The sequence below is a fragment of the Triticum aestivum genome, chromosome 6D, assembly GCF_018294505.1.
Source record: "Triticum aestivum cultivar Chinese Spring chromosome 6D, IWGSC CS RefSeq v2.1, whole genome shotgun sequence".
NCBI lineage: Eukaryota > Viridiplantae > Streptophyta > Magnoliopsida > Poales > Poaceae > Triticum > Triticum aestivum.
The window spans coordinates 4,303,797-4,321,901 of record NC_057811.1 but is presented as its reverse complement, the minus strand read 5'-3'; the positions used below and the strand labels follow the sequence as shown (position 1 = coordinate 4,321,901).

Genomic DNA, 18,105 nt, shown 5'->3' with positions numbered 1-18,105 from the left:
ACCTCCTGCCACTAATCCACCACCACTTTGTCCAGTTTTGAGCAGGAATACGGGACGCGAGACATGAAACGCCAAATTTGTAGTTGTTTAATGTTACATATAGCGAACTGTTGAAAATTATCCTTCATGTTGGGTAAGCGGAGGCACAGTTATGTGGACTCTTGTGCCCGTCGGATTCGGCATCCAGAATGGACATGAGAGACTATCATGCTGACACGCGAGGAAGCAGCCTCGCCGTCATATGGGCCGAAACACAACTGGCAGGGAACCAGATCCTGGAGGCACTGTGGGCCAAAGTTGTCTGCTAGGAAGTGCGGGCTCCCAAAAGAGAGCGTCGCGCCTTCAATGCCACACCAGGTCGGCGGCAATGAAGTTGAGCGTAAGATACTATTACATTTAAAGTTACTCATAGACTAAGGTGGTGTTTGGTTCTCTAGTCCTAAGACTTTTTCTAGTCCCAACTAAAAAGTCCCTATTCCCTAAAAAGTCCCTCCCTGTTTGTTTACAGAGACTAAAAAGTTCCTAGTCCCTTCCTAGAGGTTATTAAATGACCATGTTGCCCCTAGTATATAGAAAAATAACAATCAAACAACACCATGGGATTGCGGGCCAATGGGTGCATGGAGGGGCATTATTGGAAAAGTCCCAAAAAGTCCCAAAAAGACTCTCCTTGAGAGTCTTCTTCATTTAGTCCCAAATGCCTAGTTTAGTCCCTAAAAAGTCCCTCCCGTTTGGTAAAAAAGTCTCTAAGAGGGACTTTTTCTAGTCTCTACACAAAAAAGTCCCTGGAAACAAACACCCCCTAAGGCAAATAAATAGGCACAGATAGGAGGAAATTTACTGCACCGGTTCAAATATGTTAAAAAATAGTTCTATGAAGAACTTAGAGGTTTTAAGTAATCTATTAGAGTTACTCATAGACTAATGTAATCGATCTATATGTATGGTCCATGGATTTAGGTTTTAAGCAGTGATTCTAGTACAAATGAAAGCTTCGAGTGCACTTAGCATTCACTATATTTATTAATAACTCTATGAGTTTTGCCTTTAAGCAGATTTTTATGAGACTAGACATATTATTATCGCTTCCAAACATAACTCTGTTACTCCAGGATACAAAGTTCTCAATTGTTAAATGAAAGCTTCAAGTGCAGTTGACATAGTAAATATCCATTGAAGTTCTATGCGACGATGCAAATCTTGCAGTTGCAGAAGCCGAAGACCACACCATCGCACCAATACTGCGTGATTTTATAATACCAACGATGTTGGCAATGATAGAGGCATTCAGACTTTATACATAATGTCATCCTGTCGCGCTTAATCTCACAGTTCTCTGTGCATCTCAAATACATTAAGGGTTAGACCATAATAGTGAGACATCAATTGTGACAACATACCATGTCAAACTATTGCATAATTGGTAACAAGTATTATTCCTCCACGGCATAGAAACAATGTGCTTCAACATCATATTTAAGAAAACTTCTAGTTATCCCATAAGAAACCTACTTCAGAAGAACAAAAGCTAGAACATACCTGCAGTCATCCTGCTTCCTAACAACACAAGCATCACCATAAAACAAGCAATGGAAGACCGTTTGTCCATGCTTGAATTCCACACCCGACGAGGTCCAAGGAACGATATATAATGTCAAATGGATAAGGAACGAAGTATCTCATCTATAAGACTTAAAGGCAAATAAAGCTGCATCCAAAAGATATCATGACCACGGATCGGCAGGTGGTCCCCACTAAGGCTAAAGGGATAGATGATCACAAATGGATATGGTCCAGCAAGCCATCTATAGACCTCTAAAAAGGGACATAATGAAATGCATGCAAGAGATAACATGACCAAAGAAAAACCAATTGTCTTGACTTGCATTTAATCTATTATATTTGAAAAGTACTAATCACCAAGTGTACAAAAAAATTTATTTAGTGCTGGGCCAAATTGTTGTTGGGACCACATGCCATGCTGGAGAGGATACCGTGACCCCAGCGGCTACCTGTGAATGTCACCCTTTATTTATTTATTATCCAAAATTAGCCAAAAAGAATCCATGCACTTTCTGTCATGGGTGTTACTCAGTAAATTTCACATGTAAAATTCATCCTAGTTGTAGATATCTCTGGTCGGCTGATGAGTTGTTCCTTCCATGAATGCATCTACCTCTGATTGTTACTCCTAGAGGATTTATAGCATGATGATAGTAGTATGCCACACATATCCTGAATGTTTGTCGATAAAGCTTATTTTCCAAACTGGTTTCGATGAGGTGGTGTTGAGTATCGTGATTAGTTAGGAAATATGAGATGGATTAGAATTTGTTCTGACTTGTCTTGTACTCCAAATTGATCATGTACTCCTATATATACACGCCCACGAAGATCAAGCAATAAACAATCGATTCTCACAGGTTTTTTCTCTCTCGCCGGTCAATTGGTCGGTGATCTTTTTTTGTTCTTTGATCTAAGATCGAATTGAGTTGCCCGTCCGTCGCCGTCTCATCGCGCGTCACTACTCCAACATTGGCTCATGGCCTCCACAACTAGGGGTGGGCATTCAGTAGAAACTGAAAATTCAGTTTATATTGTTCGGTTAATTATCAAATTCGGTTTACAAAAGTAGAAAACAAAATTAACATCCAAAAACAGCTAACCGAATTTCGGTTAACCACAAATTCGGTTCGGTTTTCAGTTTAAACGGAAAATATACTTTGTTGCTTACAAGCTTACAACTCAGCTGTGATCAAACTCGTCTGTGCACCCCTACCCTCTTCTATAACTGAGCATGTTGTCCCTTGAGAGTACCTACGCGATGTGGGACTAAACAAAGTCGCTGCACACCACCGGCTCTCAGAAGTAGTGGTATTAGTTATTCCGTTTGAGGCTTTGGGCCATGCAATTGGTAAAAGGCCCATACCTAGAACGCAAAAGGTTGGCTTAGCTCACACTGGGCCGTCTGTATGCCCATTAATGTGTATTTTGCAAACGAGCGCCACGCACTGGGCTGACCCACTCTAATATTTTCTCTGTTTTTCGAAAACGTCAATAAATGCTGGCACTAGAGTTCGAACCCGCAGCCCCTCCATTGCAACCACTACGGTGTAACTACCAGGTCACCACCGCGCTAGTGCAAAGATAGTTCGTTTTTCTTCTTTTATTTGTCATTCAGTTCGGTTTATTCATTTTCTTTTTTCTTTTTTCACATTCTTTTTTTGTTTTCTTTAATGTACGGTTTTTTTAAAATTTGTGAACCTTTTTTCTAAATTTATGAAGTTTTTCTATCAATTTCTAAACTTTTTTTTCAAATTCTATGAACTTATTCAAATTTGATGATTTTTTAAAAATCGGTGAATTTGTTAAATTTCTCTGAACTTTTTCTTAATTTCGATATTTTTTTCCATTCCGATGAACTTTTTTGAAATTCGCTAAACTTTTTTTCATTTCCTATGAAATTTTTAAAACGTTTTACGAACTTTTTCAAATTGGTTGAACTTCTCGAATTCAATGAATTCTTTTCCCATAATCCACAAAACTTTTTTTCAATTTTTTAATGAACGGTGAACTTTTATTCAAAATAGATGAACGTTCTTCAGAACTGATGAATTTTTTTAAAAGAATATTTATTTTTCAAAATTGATGAAATTTTTCAAAGTTTTTGAACTTTTTTAAAATTGATGATTTTTTTCTAATTCATGAAAATTCTTCGAATTCATGAACCTTTTTTTTAGTTCATGGTTTGTTTTTACATCTATGAAGTTTCAGATTTTCTTCACATTTTTGTTCAAAAATCGCGTTTTTCTAATTTATATACGTAGTAAATAGCGTGGTTATACGTACTTCTTAAACAGATCGCGCCCTAATAATTCACTAGAGCCTGTGTGGTATAGTGGTTGGCAAGACGCGCGCCTAGCCGCGAGCGACCACGGCTAGCGCTTGGCCAGACGTGTGACATGCGGGAGGCTATTCGGTTTTTCTTTCGGTTATAGGTTTCATACCGAACCGAGCAATTTAATTTCGGTTATCATAAGTAAAAACCGAATTTCATTGGTTTTTTTGGTTTCCGTATTGGTTCAGCATTTGGTTGGTCGGTTTTTATGCCCACCCCTGTCCACAACTCTCCTCCATCCAGATCGGTTGCTGCACCCCGGCTTCACGCTTGCATCAGCGTGCCATTGTGCGAGGTCGATGCTTGGTCGTGTCGCGTCGCGTGGCCAAGGCACCCCGCGCGGTGTGGCCGGCCGCCTAAGCTGATACCTGGTGCACCTGCCTACGTTGCGTCATTCATGCACATACATCTAGCTACATGCACCCTTGCACCGTCCTGGATGAGGACGTATTGTACTTCGAGAGCTGGATTCGCTCTGCATCACCGCCGCCGCTCTTCTTCCGCCCGGATCGCTGATGCCGAAACACACAAGCCCGTCGCCAGTGACCGGAGAAGATTCCGCATGGATCGCTGCTCCAACATGTGCCAACTAAATTTTCACTTTCCATTTTCAGTTGAACTAATGATCTATATTTTTCCGCATCTTCTCTTTTGTAAATATATGAATGGATCTCGTAAATCATGTATTTACCACGAACCGTCCTAATTAACAGCATATACACATTGTTTTACTCCCTCCGTTCCAGAATATAAGGTGTATTGATATCCATGCAAGTCAACCATTTGAATGTTTCACCAAGACTATGGAATAAACTAACAACATTTGCAATACCTAATAGATAAAATATGAAACTACTTCTCATGATGGATCAAATGATATAAATTCCGTATTGTGGATATTGATATAGCTTTCCCAAATAATAAAGCATGGTCTGCTTCTAGTCGCCCGTCGTTGAAATTGCCCCCAAAACTGCTGTAAATTACCCACCATGCCACCCATAAGTAAAGAAAACGATTCATTTTTTTTTTCAAAGTCGTCGTCGTCGGAAACGGTTCTTATAAGGTCAAACCCTGATGTATCTCAAGGGACTCAAGTATTGCAGTGGCTAGAGCCTCTGTTTCTTGCGAGGGAGACCCGGGTTTGATTAGAATGTTCTGCCCTTTTACCTCATCTTTTTTCCTCTCTTAACAGCAAGCGCGCCTCCTCCACCCCACACTTGTTCATGGGCCGACCCACCATTCTTTTTTTCTTTTCTTATTTCTGTTTCTGTTTTCCTTCTTTAAATTAACTTGGAATTTCCAAAAAGGTGCGAGTTTTGGATTTTTTTGAGAAATCCAAAATGTTCATGAATTCAAAAAATGTTTGGAAAATTTTAAAATGTCCGGTATTTTAAAAAAACTTTTGCATACTATAATAAAAATCATGATTTCGAAAAAAATGCTCACGAAATAAAAAGTACTCATGATTTTATCGTGTATTGAAAACATATTTTGGAAACTAAAAAAATGTTCCAAAATTCAAACAGATCCGTAAATAACAAACAAAATTAACCCACTTACATAGAGGTCTCTTTTGGATCTATAGACGTCGTTTTATGAATTTATTTAGTACAGCGCATGTTTCCTAAAAAAATAGTTTATGTGTTTTGTTCAGCGTTGAGCCACACAAAATTGACACATGTTCCTATGTGTTAGTTTTTGTAAGCTATATGAAAATGACAAAATGTCTAATTTGCCCCATACACATCTATGTTTATTCTTTTTTTGGCGGCGGACATCTATATTTATTCTGACACCACGGTTTTGCTGGTCTTGGTAAAAATCGCGACGTTAGGTCAAATCGTGATGGGACCATCACATTTTTAGCTTTTGAAATGACTTTCTAAAAGTTCCTTATGTCATTGTGAGATGATTCAGACATAGTTTGTTAAATCACATTTTGAAAGTCCTTATCTCATTCTGGCATATGTTTCAGACTTTTTTTTTCTCAATCACATTTGCGTAATCTGATTGTTTTTCTCCCGTTGCAATGCGCGGGTATATTTTCTAGTTTTTCTAAAAGCTTGGTCAAACATGCACTCATTTGACTTTTGAAAAAACAAATACACCTTATATAAAGGAATGGAGGGAGTAGCTGATTAAAAACGTACATAGTGGAGGACCAAGTTAGAGCAGATACCAGAACTAAGCCAGTCTTCCCTGCAGATTGATAAAAAAAAAAGTAGAATCATGACCATAGATCATTTCATGCAAAGTTAACTTTAATGCACGGTAACTACTACTACTCCGTCGGAGGGAGTACAATTTTGTTGGACGAATGGATGGGTGCGGCAACGTAATCCATCATAGTCATGGTTATTTGAATAATGAAGGAGATAACCATAAGCTCCAAACAAATCTTCATAAATTACTTTATATTTCTTTTTTATTTATGAGAGAAAAGTGGGCCCCTCACCCCTCCGATTACATATATAGAAACTATGGTCTTGGATGCAAACTATATCTGCTAGATCCAGATAGAGGTCCAAAGACTAACGACTAGGACATATTTAGGTACACTTTGGCCAAACATTTACACACTGAAGCGAACTTGCAAACATCACAAAACACGGGAACTTCATTACAAACTAAGGGAGGAACAAAGCAAAGCAAAAGATCTTCAAAGCGAAGCTGGAGAAATGCCTTGGCAGCAGTGCTGCAACTGTCGCCGGGTTTTTCCTTGCCTACTTTGAGCACCTTGCCGTGCTCCTAACCCAGACGCCGCTACCACCACTCTTCTTTCCGGTCCACGGTGTCTACCTTGACACCGGCCAACCCGACTCGGCATCGACCATGGCGCCCCTCACACAGCTACACCACCCTACCCTCTTGGTTACCTCGACATCGGCACAAAGGGCTAACGCATTGCTTGAGCAACCTCGTCGGTTTCCACTCCAACCACGACTCCCGTGATGCATCGACCTTGTTATTCTTCAGTCTCACCGTCTGCGTCGCTACCGTTGTGACTGCGGGGATGTTGAATATCGTGATTATTAGAAAACATGGGATAGACTAGGAATAATTCTACATTATCTTGTAATCCAAGAAGATCATGTACTCCCGTATATATGTCCACGAGGCTCAGCAATACATCAACAATTCCACCAATTTCCCCTCTATTCCTTCTACATGGAGAAATGCCTTGGCAGCAGTGCTGCAACCTGAAGAACACCCTGATAAATTCTGAGCACACCAGGCCTCCAACCTAGTGAAGCTCAAAATATCCCACTTGCTGTTTGTTCTATCAGTCCTGTTTCCCACTTCAGCGCCTCTGAAGAATATCATCACGCGTGCTGCAGACAAGGATTAAAGTGGCACTCCACTCACCCAACCCAATCTAGTTGTGAGATCATATCGTCTTTAACTTGATACTCTATGGATGTCTTTTCTTTTCATCTATATATACGATTCAATCGGTAGGTTAGGTATAAAGTCATGCTACTGCCCAACTAGATGCAAGCATGCATATGTATATAGGAGTAGTTTTTTTTTCTTCTAGAGCATTGCATGTATACCAACAAGCAACTGATCGTGATTGGTGTATGAAATGTGAAAGTTACAGCTACAACCGAAATGAGTGCACTGTGCACGGTGTGCACTGATCGTGATTATTAGAAACCGCGTACTTAAAGGTGCATCCCTGTCCGATAGGAAAGCTACTAGCTTTGGTCACTTTCCGATATACTCAAGCTTTGGTGCTAGGCTTCTTGGATTCAAAGGGGTTTTAATGAAATTTTGGAGGACACTAATCCTTAGAAAATTTTCCTCTATGTGTTGTTTGAGTCGTAGAATAGCAATGCATAGAGAGAATGTTAAAATAAATCCAAGGCACGTAGTCGATCATCCGAGGAACAAGCAATCACATGAGCACGGCACCGAGATTTGTTAACGAGGTTCACCGATATGACTACATCCCCGAGGCCTGACTACGGATGCTCCTCCCCATGACACCGCTACAATACCGCACCCGGTCGCCCTGGACGTCGGCACATGCCGCTGGCTTCCTCAGCGTTCATGTGCTATTATGTTGGCATAGGTTACATCGTGTGTCTACCCTCGCTATATATGAGAGGCCTAGGATAAAAGTGTCCTACTAGGACACGACTCCATATCCTATCTAAACACGATACTACTCAGAGTCCAACTGTAACCTACCTTGTACCCTATATTTGACACAACTCTAACAGAGAAAAATCATAGGACTCATTTTAACTAGATTCCGTAAAAAATAAATCCATCCACGCAAACCTCAAGTTAGAATCCTACGACTTTCTTGTGTACAACAATACATCCTACGGGCTTCTTTATTCTTACACCTCAAAATTTTCTATAAAAAAGGTGTAGTGTGTTTATACAAAATTTCAACAAAATATATTTCAAAAAAATATATTTTCATATATAGTCTACACAAAGGGGAAAACGACAAATACATAATTTAAAATAGGCTTATTTCAATTGCACTTGGGCTTTTTTTTGTAGCCTACAAATATGTGTATGGCTTAATTAAACTTCTTGGGTACGCAGATAACATGTATATGTTTTTACATGAATTTTCTTATTTAAAAAAAATAGCTTTCTACATGATTTATAAATTCCATGCTGACAGCCATCTGCTACCCTGCTATCGGTTCAACAGAATTACTGAAAGTGATCAGGTTGTTCACAACTTGGGCAACTGTATGCTTCTGCATGTTGCTCTCCTACAATCAACTGAAAACTGCCACATCTATCCGGACGAAAACTACTCAAACTTTTTTTCCTGAGTATTACTCAATCAAACATTTCTAAAGGACTTTTTATTGTGGTTGGCTGCTGGTTGGAGCACTAAGCGGAGGCGTGCAGTTCCGCGTCTTGAAAAAGGTAAAAGCTAACAAGCCCAATCAGAGTTGGAGTAAACAACGTACATGCTTGTCCAGCCTTGATTGGCTGAATTCGCTTATAAATAGGAAGATCGAGGAGCACGCACTTGCAAGTACGTAGCAACACAAGCTTAGCCATGACGATGAGGAAGCACCCCTCCGCGTCCTCTCTTCTTGTAGCACCGCTGCTGCTTATGCTTCTTCCAGCGTTTGCTCTTGCTGCGGGGAGGCACAACTTAATCACTAGAGACCCTCAGTACAGCCCACAGGCGAACCCAAATCCAGAACCACTACCAGGAAAACAGCCAGATCCAAACCCTCAACCATTACCAGACCCACAACCACTGCCGGGACCATGACCAGACCCAAACCCGCAACCACTACCCGAGCCTAAACCCAACCCACAACCACTGCCAGAGCCACAACCTGATCCGAACGCTCAACCATTACCAGGACCGCATCCTGACCCAAATCCACAACCATTGTCAGGCCAAATCCCGCAACCGTTGATGGGCCCACAGTCAAGCCCGAACCGGCAGCCACGACCAGACCCACGGTCAAATGAATACCCTCATCCATTAGCAGGATCACAGCCTGATCCCAATCCACAACCATTACCAGACCCAAACCCGAAACCATATTGCCGAACCAACAGCCAAACCCAAACCCTCAGCCATTACCAGGACTGCAGCCTGATCCAAACCCACAACCATTACCAAACCCAAACCCAAAACCATTGCCGAACCCACAACCAAACCCAAATCCCCAGCCATTACCAGGACCGCAGCCTGATCCAAACCCACAACCATTACCAGACCCAAACCCGAAACCATTGCCGAACCCACAGCCAAACCCAAACCCTCAACCATTACCAAGACCACAGCCTGATCCAAACCCGAAACCATTGCCGGACCCACAGCCAAACCCAAACCCTCAGCCATTACCAGGACCGCAGCCTGATCCAAACCCACAACCATTACCAGACCCAAACCCACAACCACTGCCAGGCCCACAGCCGGACCCGAATGCACAACCAAAACCACCACTTGGGACACAAGCAGAAAAGGAAAATGTGGAAGCAAACATCATCCTAGAGGAGCCGCTAGGATGAGATGTTCGTGTACTACAACCGCGCCAGATATAGTACACTCTCATGACTTATATTGCCAGCTGGATTAAATAAGTGGTGTGTTGTACCCACCACCATCAAGTCATTCCATGCTATATAATGTCAAGATCAATCAAGATTAGGGTATGATGCCCATGTAAATCTTGTGGTTGTCCTGACTTACTTTTCTAGCTTCTATGGAGGATAAGTATGTGTGTGCTGGTTGTACTATGATTGTGTAATGATATATATTAAAATTTCTACTTTGTACCTTTAGTTTTATCATTTTTTACATGAATTGTGTGGAAAGGATTTACCACGAGCTTCAAGTTTGTGCTAGTAAGAAAGGTGGAAACTTATTTGAAGCGTAAATCCTAGCGCAAGTTTAAACTTAAGAGTGAACAAATCATGGCGCAAATTTGTAACATGAAGGGAAACATTTCATAAAATGAAAGTTTGAGGTATAAAGTGGCTAGGATTCTAGTTTGGGTCAAATGTTGATTAGCTACGTATATTACACTTAGATTTTTTAATTTACAGAGAATATTGGCACAGATTACTTTGGGCTTATCTCGCCCAAAAAAGAACTATTTTCTCTATAGGTAAGGCGGTATTTGGTCTAGTGGGGGTGTGCACGCTTGTTGCTACGGGGCAAAGGCTTGCCTGGATTATGCCATCAACGATGATGTGGCGGTTGCTAGTGTCGTTATTCCTTCTTGGAGGATCGTCGTGCAGCTCTTCGATCTTGCCCACCCTCGGGGTGTCTTTGAGTGATAGCCTAAGGCCCCTGTTGTGGGGTCAGGCAACATTGTCGTTTCTGCATCGCTCCCCACTTAGGGCGCCGTCTTGAAGATTTATTCCCCTCCGCACTTTTCCTGGGTTGGATGTGCATATCATCACGGTTGGATGGTGCCCAGCCGATGATGCGAGTGGTTGGTGTTGGGACTCGGTGGCGACGACGATGGTGGCGAGCGGAGCTGGGTCGTGCCTGTACCTTCTGAAGTTGACAGTTGGGTGCGCCAATGGGTACGCCTATGCTTGTTTCAACAAAGAAGGTGGAGCTGCGTACGGAGGGGAGGGGGGCTGCGACAACAATGACTCCATGAAACTGGTTTCAGTGGACGGTGCCCTCCAGAGGTTGTGCTGGACTAGCTAGGTCGGTGGGAGTCTTGCAATTTTCTCGAGTGAAGTTCATCAGCAAAATCCGAGCTGCCAAGTTGTCGACATTTGTGGCCGATTGTTTGGCAGTGGCCGAGACGGTTCTCGTGTATCGTTCGGAGGGAACTTGACATGTCACCCATGTCGCAGTCAAAGTCAGCTTGCTTGATCAGAGGTGACTCTTGTGCGAAATGAATCCGGCGGAACTGCTGCCAAGCGTTCTTTTACGCTTTGTGAGTTGATCAACTTGATTCACTCTTGACTTAGTCTTGATCAACCTTGAATCTTTCCAACTCTCTTCAGTTGGATGATGTCTTGAAGATAAACATGAATGACACACAATCTTCTTCTTCAAGACATGCTTGCAATAAGCTCAACACTCACATGACCAATCTTTGGATAATTCCTTAATAGCACCTTGGTCAACTCAGAAACTCCTTGAAACCAACACATGGACTTCAAGAAAAGCCTATGGACAAATCCTTCAAATATAAATCAATGCAACCATTAATCCATAGAGAATGTCATCAATTCCCAAAACCACACATGGGGGCACCACATGTCCTTTCAAAGTTCATATCCATAGTTGTGTGCTCCTGTCTGATCTCATAACAAGAGTATACAAAAGATGAATGGTTAGCATATAATCATAACAAGAGTATACAAAAGATGAATGGTTAGCATATAATCATAAAAATAAAAACCATGAAGAATCCTAGACAAAAGGCAAAGAAATCAATAAAGGGATAAGTAAAGATTAAAAGTACCCCTTGTTCAATTTGGTAAGTAGAGGAACACGATGGCCCTCCTATTCAATTAAAGCAAGAAGAATCTAACTTAATTCAAATAATTCCAACTTAATTCCTATTGCCATTTATTTTTTTATTATATGTTTTTCCTTTTTTAAGTATAGTAGTTGATTGCTTAGTGAAGTGTTCTAGACATCAGAGCAGTCATATTTTCAGTGAAGTTTCATGTTCCGTGAACTTTTATGAAATTAGTGAAAGTGTTCATTGAGCAATCCAGTGCTAGCACACAGATAATTTGTCTTCATTTGGTTCATCTCACGACAACAGACAAAATTGTGTGCAATTCAGTGCTAGAAAAACAAAATTGTCAGGGTAGGAGTTAACTGAAGTTACACTACTGATAACCAAATGTAGAAGAAGAATGTGCTAACTGAATTTACACTAAAGGAAGCAATCCAGTGCTAGAAAACAAAAAAAATATTTACACTTGACTGAATTTACAGTATAGTGAATTTGAGTACTTACAGAAAATTGTTGCTGTTGTCAGATTACTCTACACTCCACAGTAGAAAAAATAAGTTAATTGTTGAATTTTTTAAACTACACATCACTTGATGATTTTTTACGTGGCACATCAGGGGCAAGCAGCAGACCATGATTAGCTGAATTACTAATCTGCAACACAATGACAAATTGTTCCATGCTTTCTCTTTGTCATGAAATGAAATATGATCACTGTTTTGACTTGGAATGACCATTGCAAACTGCTCTATGAATTTGTACTCCTCCCTGAATTTTGGACAAATTCAAAGTAGCAATGTCTATTTCTGCTACCCCTGGTCTTGATCCAACCATTGCAAACTCAGGTAAAGTACCCTGCTCCTGGTCCTTCACAATTCTGCGAGTCCTTCAGTCTAAGCCTATGAGTAACCCTGCTTGTTCACTAATTCAGTTTACTGTACAATTTTTTGTATCTACAGTTTACTCTTACAGACTGAATATTGTGTGTGTATGTGTACACAGTCATCAAATTACAGACTGGATGATCTGGTGATGCTCTAATTCACCTCAACTTGATCTATAGAAAAAAGCATCAATTTAACACTGATTTCAGGGCGCTGGCTACCTTTCACTTCAGTAGCAGCAGAGGCGGCGAGGAGGAGCTGGGTTGCTTGGACGAAGAAGACGAAGAAGAAGAAATGGGCGAGGAGGCAAAGGTGGGTGGTGGTGATCGCCTCTGTAGCAGGTGGGCGGCGGTGCTGGGCCCAACGGTGGATGCACTGGTCACCTCGGTGGACGACTGCAGTGGAACAGCGGCGGCCGGGGTCTTTCCCAACTCCCGTAGCGGAGTGGCTGGCCTTGGTAGGCCGGGCTTGCGGCCGGGGATGCGAACAGGATGGCGAGGAGGAGCCATCCATGAGCCGTGCAGTCGCCACCTGTCGAGGTGTCGCCACGGAGGAGCAGGTGGGCGGCGGCGAAGCATGCCTCCGCAGCGCAGGTAAGCAGGGGTGGCGCAAGATAGAAGCCGCGGGGTAGGTGGGAGGCGGCGCAAGTGGGACTTTGTTGCCGGCTGATCCCTACGGCGACCAGGGCACGCGGTTCTCGCCGGCGACGGGGGGAGACGGAGGCTGGGGCGTGCGGTGCCCGCAGGTGTCAGGGGAGGAAGAAGGGTTGATTAGCATGAGATTTAAAATGATAAGTTTTTTTTGTAAAATTACAGTTGAACTAAGCTGGTGACATGTTTTCCCGGACAAAGGGAGTACTGTTTAATTATGTTGCAGTGAGCTGAAATAATAGTTTTTTTTGCCGAGGACACATAAATGCATATTTTTAGAATCACACTGTTGGATCATCTTTGTTACATTTTAGTGGTGCTCCACTATTTATTTCAAAAAAATATTATAACATTTACACCGTAAGAAGCTTAGCGAGTGTTAACAAGTTCTATGGCAAGCTATGATAGACGCACTTTTACTATATATATATACACATATATATGGGTAGAGAGGCAAGGTTGTAAACAGGAGCAGACCCAGAAAGATTGCCTTAGAATAGATTGGAGATTACAATTTAAGGCAACAAATCAATTATACTAATACTTTCCTATAAAACTTGGCACTTGTGAAGATTTTTCTATGCATTAAACACATCACATCCTTTATATCGCACTAACACAATAGATTTTGTACAAAAGATAAGGATGATCATATCTTTGGGCATTTGATGCCATATTCTCAAACACATCTTATCATATATAGTGCAATTAATGATATATTTTCTAGTGGTCATATATCTTAGTGCAATTAATATATGCTATCTTTTGTACGCATACAATAATCATTAGGTTATACATTATAATTATAAGCAACATTAAATGTGAGGTGCACTCTGATGCATATAAATATGGTGGTCTAAGAACTCCAAAACTAACAATTCCCTATTTTCACAATGAAAGGAATGCAAGCCATTAGTGCGACAATTTTCATGTCATTTCTAGTTCTGGTGACCAGAGGAAAAGATGTGCAATACAGAAGGCAACAGGAAGACAATACCCAGATTCTCACTTATCACCGAGTTAATAAAACCATTGTGGTATGAATAATTAACCTTCTTATGTATACTTAGCATTTGTTTGGGGGGCTAACAAGTAGAGGAAACATCAAAACAGATGAAAGATGGAGATGTCTATGACTGCATTGATGTGAATGAGCAACCGGCTTTCAGGCACCCATTATTGAAAGACCACAAAGTCCAGGTAAATTAATTTCATAACAATATGATGTACCTCCATGAATTGTCTAGTATATTATTGATTCATGATTAATTGCATAAATGTTGATTCAGCGTGTTCTACTCCCTTCATGTTTCATTAATCTTTTTGGATATGTTTTTTATGCTAGAAAATTAGGGTTATTGGAAGTGTACTGAACTAAGAACCTTTTTGTGTATTGTCTTATACATTTGTAATACTTTGTTTATAAGGTGGTTCATTCTATTTTCAAACAGATGCAACCAAATCATTTCCCTATTTGGATGGATATCCAAACATTGCCTTCAGATGAACCATCTATCATTGAGTGCCCAACGGGAACAATTCCAATACTGCGTACTAATGGAAGTGGCACCATAGCAGCACATAGTTACGATGGGCAATTGGAGGTGAGTTTTTGTATAAGTTACAAAATAAATTTGTTATCACAATTTGACAGGATTTTTTGTAGGGTTGATTATGGATATTAGCGTATAATTGTTGCATTTGATATGCATGTCAAATTTACAATGTTGAGTTAAAGAAGCAGCATAGACACCATAATAATCTAATTAAATTACAATAAGGTATTTTAAGAAAAAAAATCACCTTCCAATGGTAATGGTTAATTTTTCATCAAGGGTAGTAATAATGAATGGTCTAGGTTCGTCAAGTATGATGGAAAATGATTTATAGAAAAGAATGCAATTTATAGTGAATGAGTATATACTCTACAATATTTGAGTAGTTGGTAATGATTTTTCTACCCTCAAATCTTTATTTGTACTAAAAAAGTTATGTATGAACATTATGTCTGCATGAAGGAATTCCAATTTCATTACCAGGTTTTAGCAACACTCTCTTGGACAGTTTCATACTATATACTAATCACAAATTCTTAGTTGTCAGAACTACATCCCGAAATGTGAATGAACACACATCTTAAGATTTAAGTTATACTGACAACATGGCAAAACAATGTAAGTAATATGAACCAAAAGTGATACATTTGAAATGCTTTCGAATATGAATCATATAATTTTATGTGTCACATAACCCATAACTTAATAGCTTAATTATTGGTCAAATTAAAAATTATAATGGGGTTTGTGCCTTACATTTTGGAGAAGATGAATTACATGTGATATCCTATCAGGCTTATCTACACATACTATTCATTATTCTCACTTAAAGGTGTTACTTTTAATTCTTGCAGTCAGCGGGACTCATATACCAGGGTGATGTAGATGGGGTGCGTGGTGTATTAAATGTTTGGGAGCCAAAGGTGAATAAATATAGTAAGGATTCAAGTGCAATGTGTGTAGAAATGAAAAGTGGAGGAGAACAACACACTGACAGGATTGGTGCTGGTGTTCGGGTCTTTCCAACATTGAGTGGCGACACTTTTGTTAGATTTCATATTTCTTGGGTAATGCTTAATTTTATTCATACACATGCTATTATGTTATATATTTTTATGATAATAAATCAATAATATAAGTTCATATTTTCCTTTCACCTTGGAACAAACCTCACAGTATGATGGCCTATACAAAAAGTCATGCATTGACTTCAATTGCCCTGGTTTTGTGCAAGTTAGCCACAAAGTTGGTCTTGGAGCAAGAGTGCGACCACCCTCTGTTTATCATGGAAAGCAGACAGTAATACACATTCAAATTTTCAAGGTATTATCGTATTCTTAAAGTATAAGATTTCCAAAGTGTCATGTACAAATTATATGTACGGAAATTAGTAGTATCTGATTTTATTTCGTGTGCATAACCACTATATATACCTTACTGAACGTGACCACAACTTGATATGCTTGTTTACCATCTTACACCCACATACTATCTTTTTGCACATATATGACACTATTCTAATAATATAGATTCAAAAGGCAAGTTCAATTAATCATGACAATACTTTGAACATGAAGGAATACATATATATCATTCTGATTCATATCCCTTGCTATGCAAAAAGGATTAGGTGAGGACATGCATGCCTACTATATCTCATCAAAAGGATTATAAAATAATTCACCGCTAAAAAATACTAGAAAGAATAAGATCATGATTGTAAATAATCATAGTTATTTAATAGCCTATTTATCTCACACAATATTGATTTAAGGACGGCATCTAACCTGCAATAAATATTGATTTATTTTAGGACCCTGTGTCAAAGAACTGGTGGTTGACTTATGAGCATGTAGCAATTGGATATTGGCCAAGTGCATTATTCGAATTCCTTAGGAACAAAGGTGACGCAGCATTCTGGGGTGGGATTGTTGAGGGGCCGACTGCCTCGTCAAACTCTCTGCAAATGGGCAGTGGACATTTTGCTTCCGAGGGATATGGACGAGCGGCTTTCGTAAAAAATATCCAGATTGCGAATAATGAGAAGGGCTATTTTGACACTCCAGATAAGTCTCAAGTGCGGCCTGAATCAAGCGATAAATCCAAATATACCGTGGAAAGATTTGAATATAGTAAATATGTAGGTATGCGAATCTTCTATGGTGGATTAGGGTCTTATAAGGCCTACTGACATGAACTCAACAAATATATTAAAACAATCACTATGATCAAATAAGTGATGGTGAATTATGTATTATCGAGTTCCGTTCATGATAGAAGTTGGGGCCTAGCAGTAGTGTTGGGGCCCGCGCTACTGCCGGAACGCTGAACCTAACATTTAGCAGTAGTGCGGGCCTCGCCTAATCTTACTACTACATTTATTAGCAGTAGCGTGAGGTAGGACCCACACTACTACTAAATAGCAGCAGTGTTGGCTACTGCCCCGCACCACTACTATGCATGCGTATTTCATTTCAGCATATTTATACTGCATTTATACACCCCTATAGAATTGTTATATACCGCAGCAATGATATAACAACTCATCATCATCGTAGCGATATAACAACTCATCATTATCATCACCATCATCATCGTAGTGATATAACAATGTCTCACCATAAGGATCATCATAAGTTCACCAGTACTAGCTAATTGTTAGCATTTAGATAAATAATTTCTTAACACATGACAAGTACTAGGACCTACTCTTTCTCTCTCTCTGGTAAAATAGCATAAAATAGAAAAACCTGTCCAGCTCCAATACGGAGCATAGAGATCCACCGGTCTCCAATTTGTTGCCTTCGCCCCACTATTTTTCGCCATCCTTTTATTTAAGGCCTCCATCTGTTTGAGTAGTCAAGTATGGATATTTGAGACCCTCTGACCATGGCCGTACGCCAATTGCCATCTCACCTTCGACATACATCAGTGGATGCACAACATCATACAGGAGCTTCTGTTGAAGAACATAATAGTAACATAGTTAGCAATGTAGTTTACTTAAGAAAAATCTATGAAAAAGATGGACTAGTGACATAATAGTAAAAAATCTTACCATGATATTTGCATGTATGTTACCATCGCTCAACTCCTGGACTAGTGGTACGTATCAACTATAATTTTGCCAGCTCCAAAGATGATCTTAAAAGTCAGAACTTCATTAACAAAGGTGACAAGAGA

At 40.1% G+C, this 18,105-nt stretch overlaps 1 protein-coding gene and 1 long non-coding RNA gene across 2 annotated transcripts; one reads left to right on the top strand and one right to left on the bottom strand.

Moving 5' to 3' along the window:
• Positions 1–1,056: 1,056 nt before the first annotated feature.
• Positions 1,057–1,647, bottom strand: LOC123142253 (uncharacterized). The gene is made up of 2 exons (XR_006470564.1): positions 1,540–1,647; positions 1,057–1,336 (listed from the first exon to the last, which is right to left on the bottom strand). It is a non-coding gene; the product is annotated as an uncharacterized lncRNA (long non-coding RNA).
• A 12,612-nt stretch (positions 1,648–14,259) lies between these two features.
• On the top strand, positions 14,260–17,118 carry LOC123140855 (uncharacterized). Its single transcript, XM_044560126.1, has 6 exons — positions 14,260–14,403; positions 14,480–14,566; positions 14,818–14,970; positions 15,777–15,989; positions 16,099–16,245; positions 16,736–17,118. Exons 1-6 carry the CDS (start codon positions 14,260–14,262, stop codon positions 17,111–17,113), a joined length of 1,122 nt encoding a protein of 373 aa, XP_044416061.1. The 3' UTR covers positions 17,114–17,118.
• Positions 17,119–18,105: the final 987 nt, after the last annotated feature.

Coding starts and splice junctions, on each gene's coding strand:
- LOC123140855 (XM_044560126.1), top strand. CDS start 14,260: ATGAAAGGAATGCAAGCCATTAGTGCGACAATTTTCATGTCATTTCTA. Junction 14,567..14,817: donor TGAAAGACCACAAAGTCCAG/GTAAATTAATTT, acceptor ATTTTCAAACAG/ATGCAACCAAATCATTTCCC. Junction 14,971..15,776: donor GTTACGATGGGCAATTGGAG/GTGAGTTTTTGT, acceptor TAATTCTTGCAG/TCAGCGGGACTCATATACCA.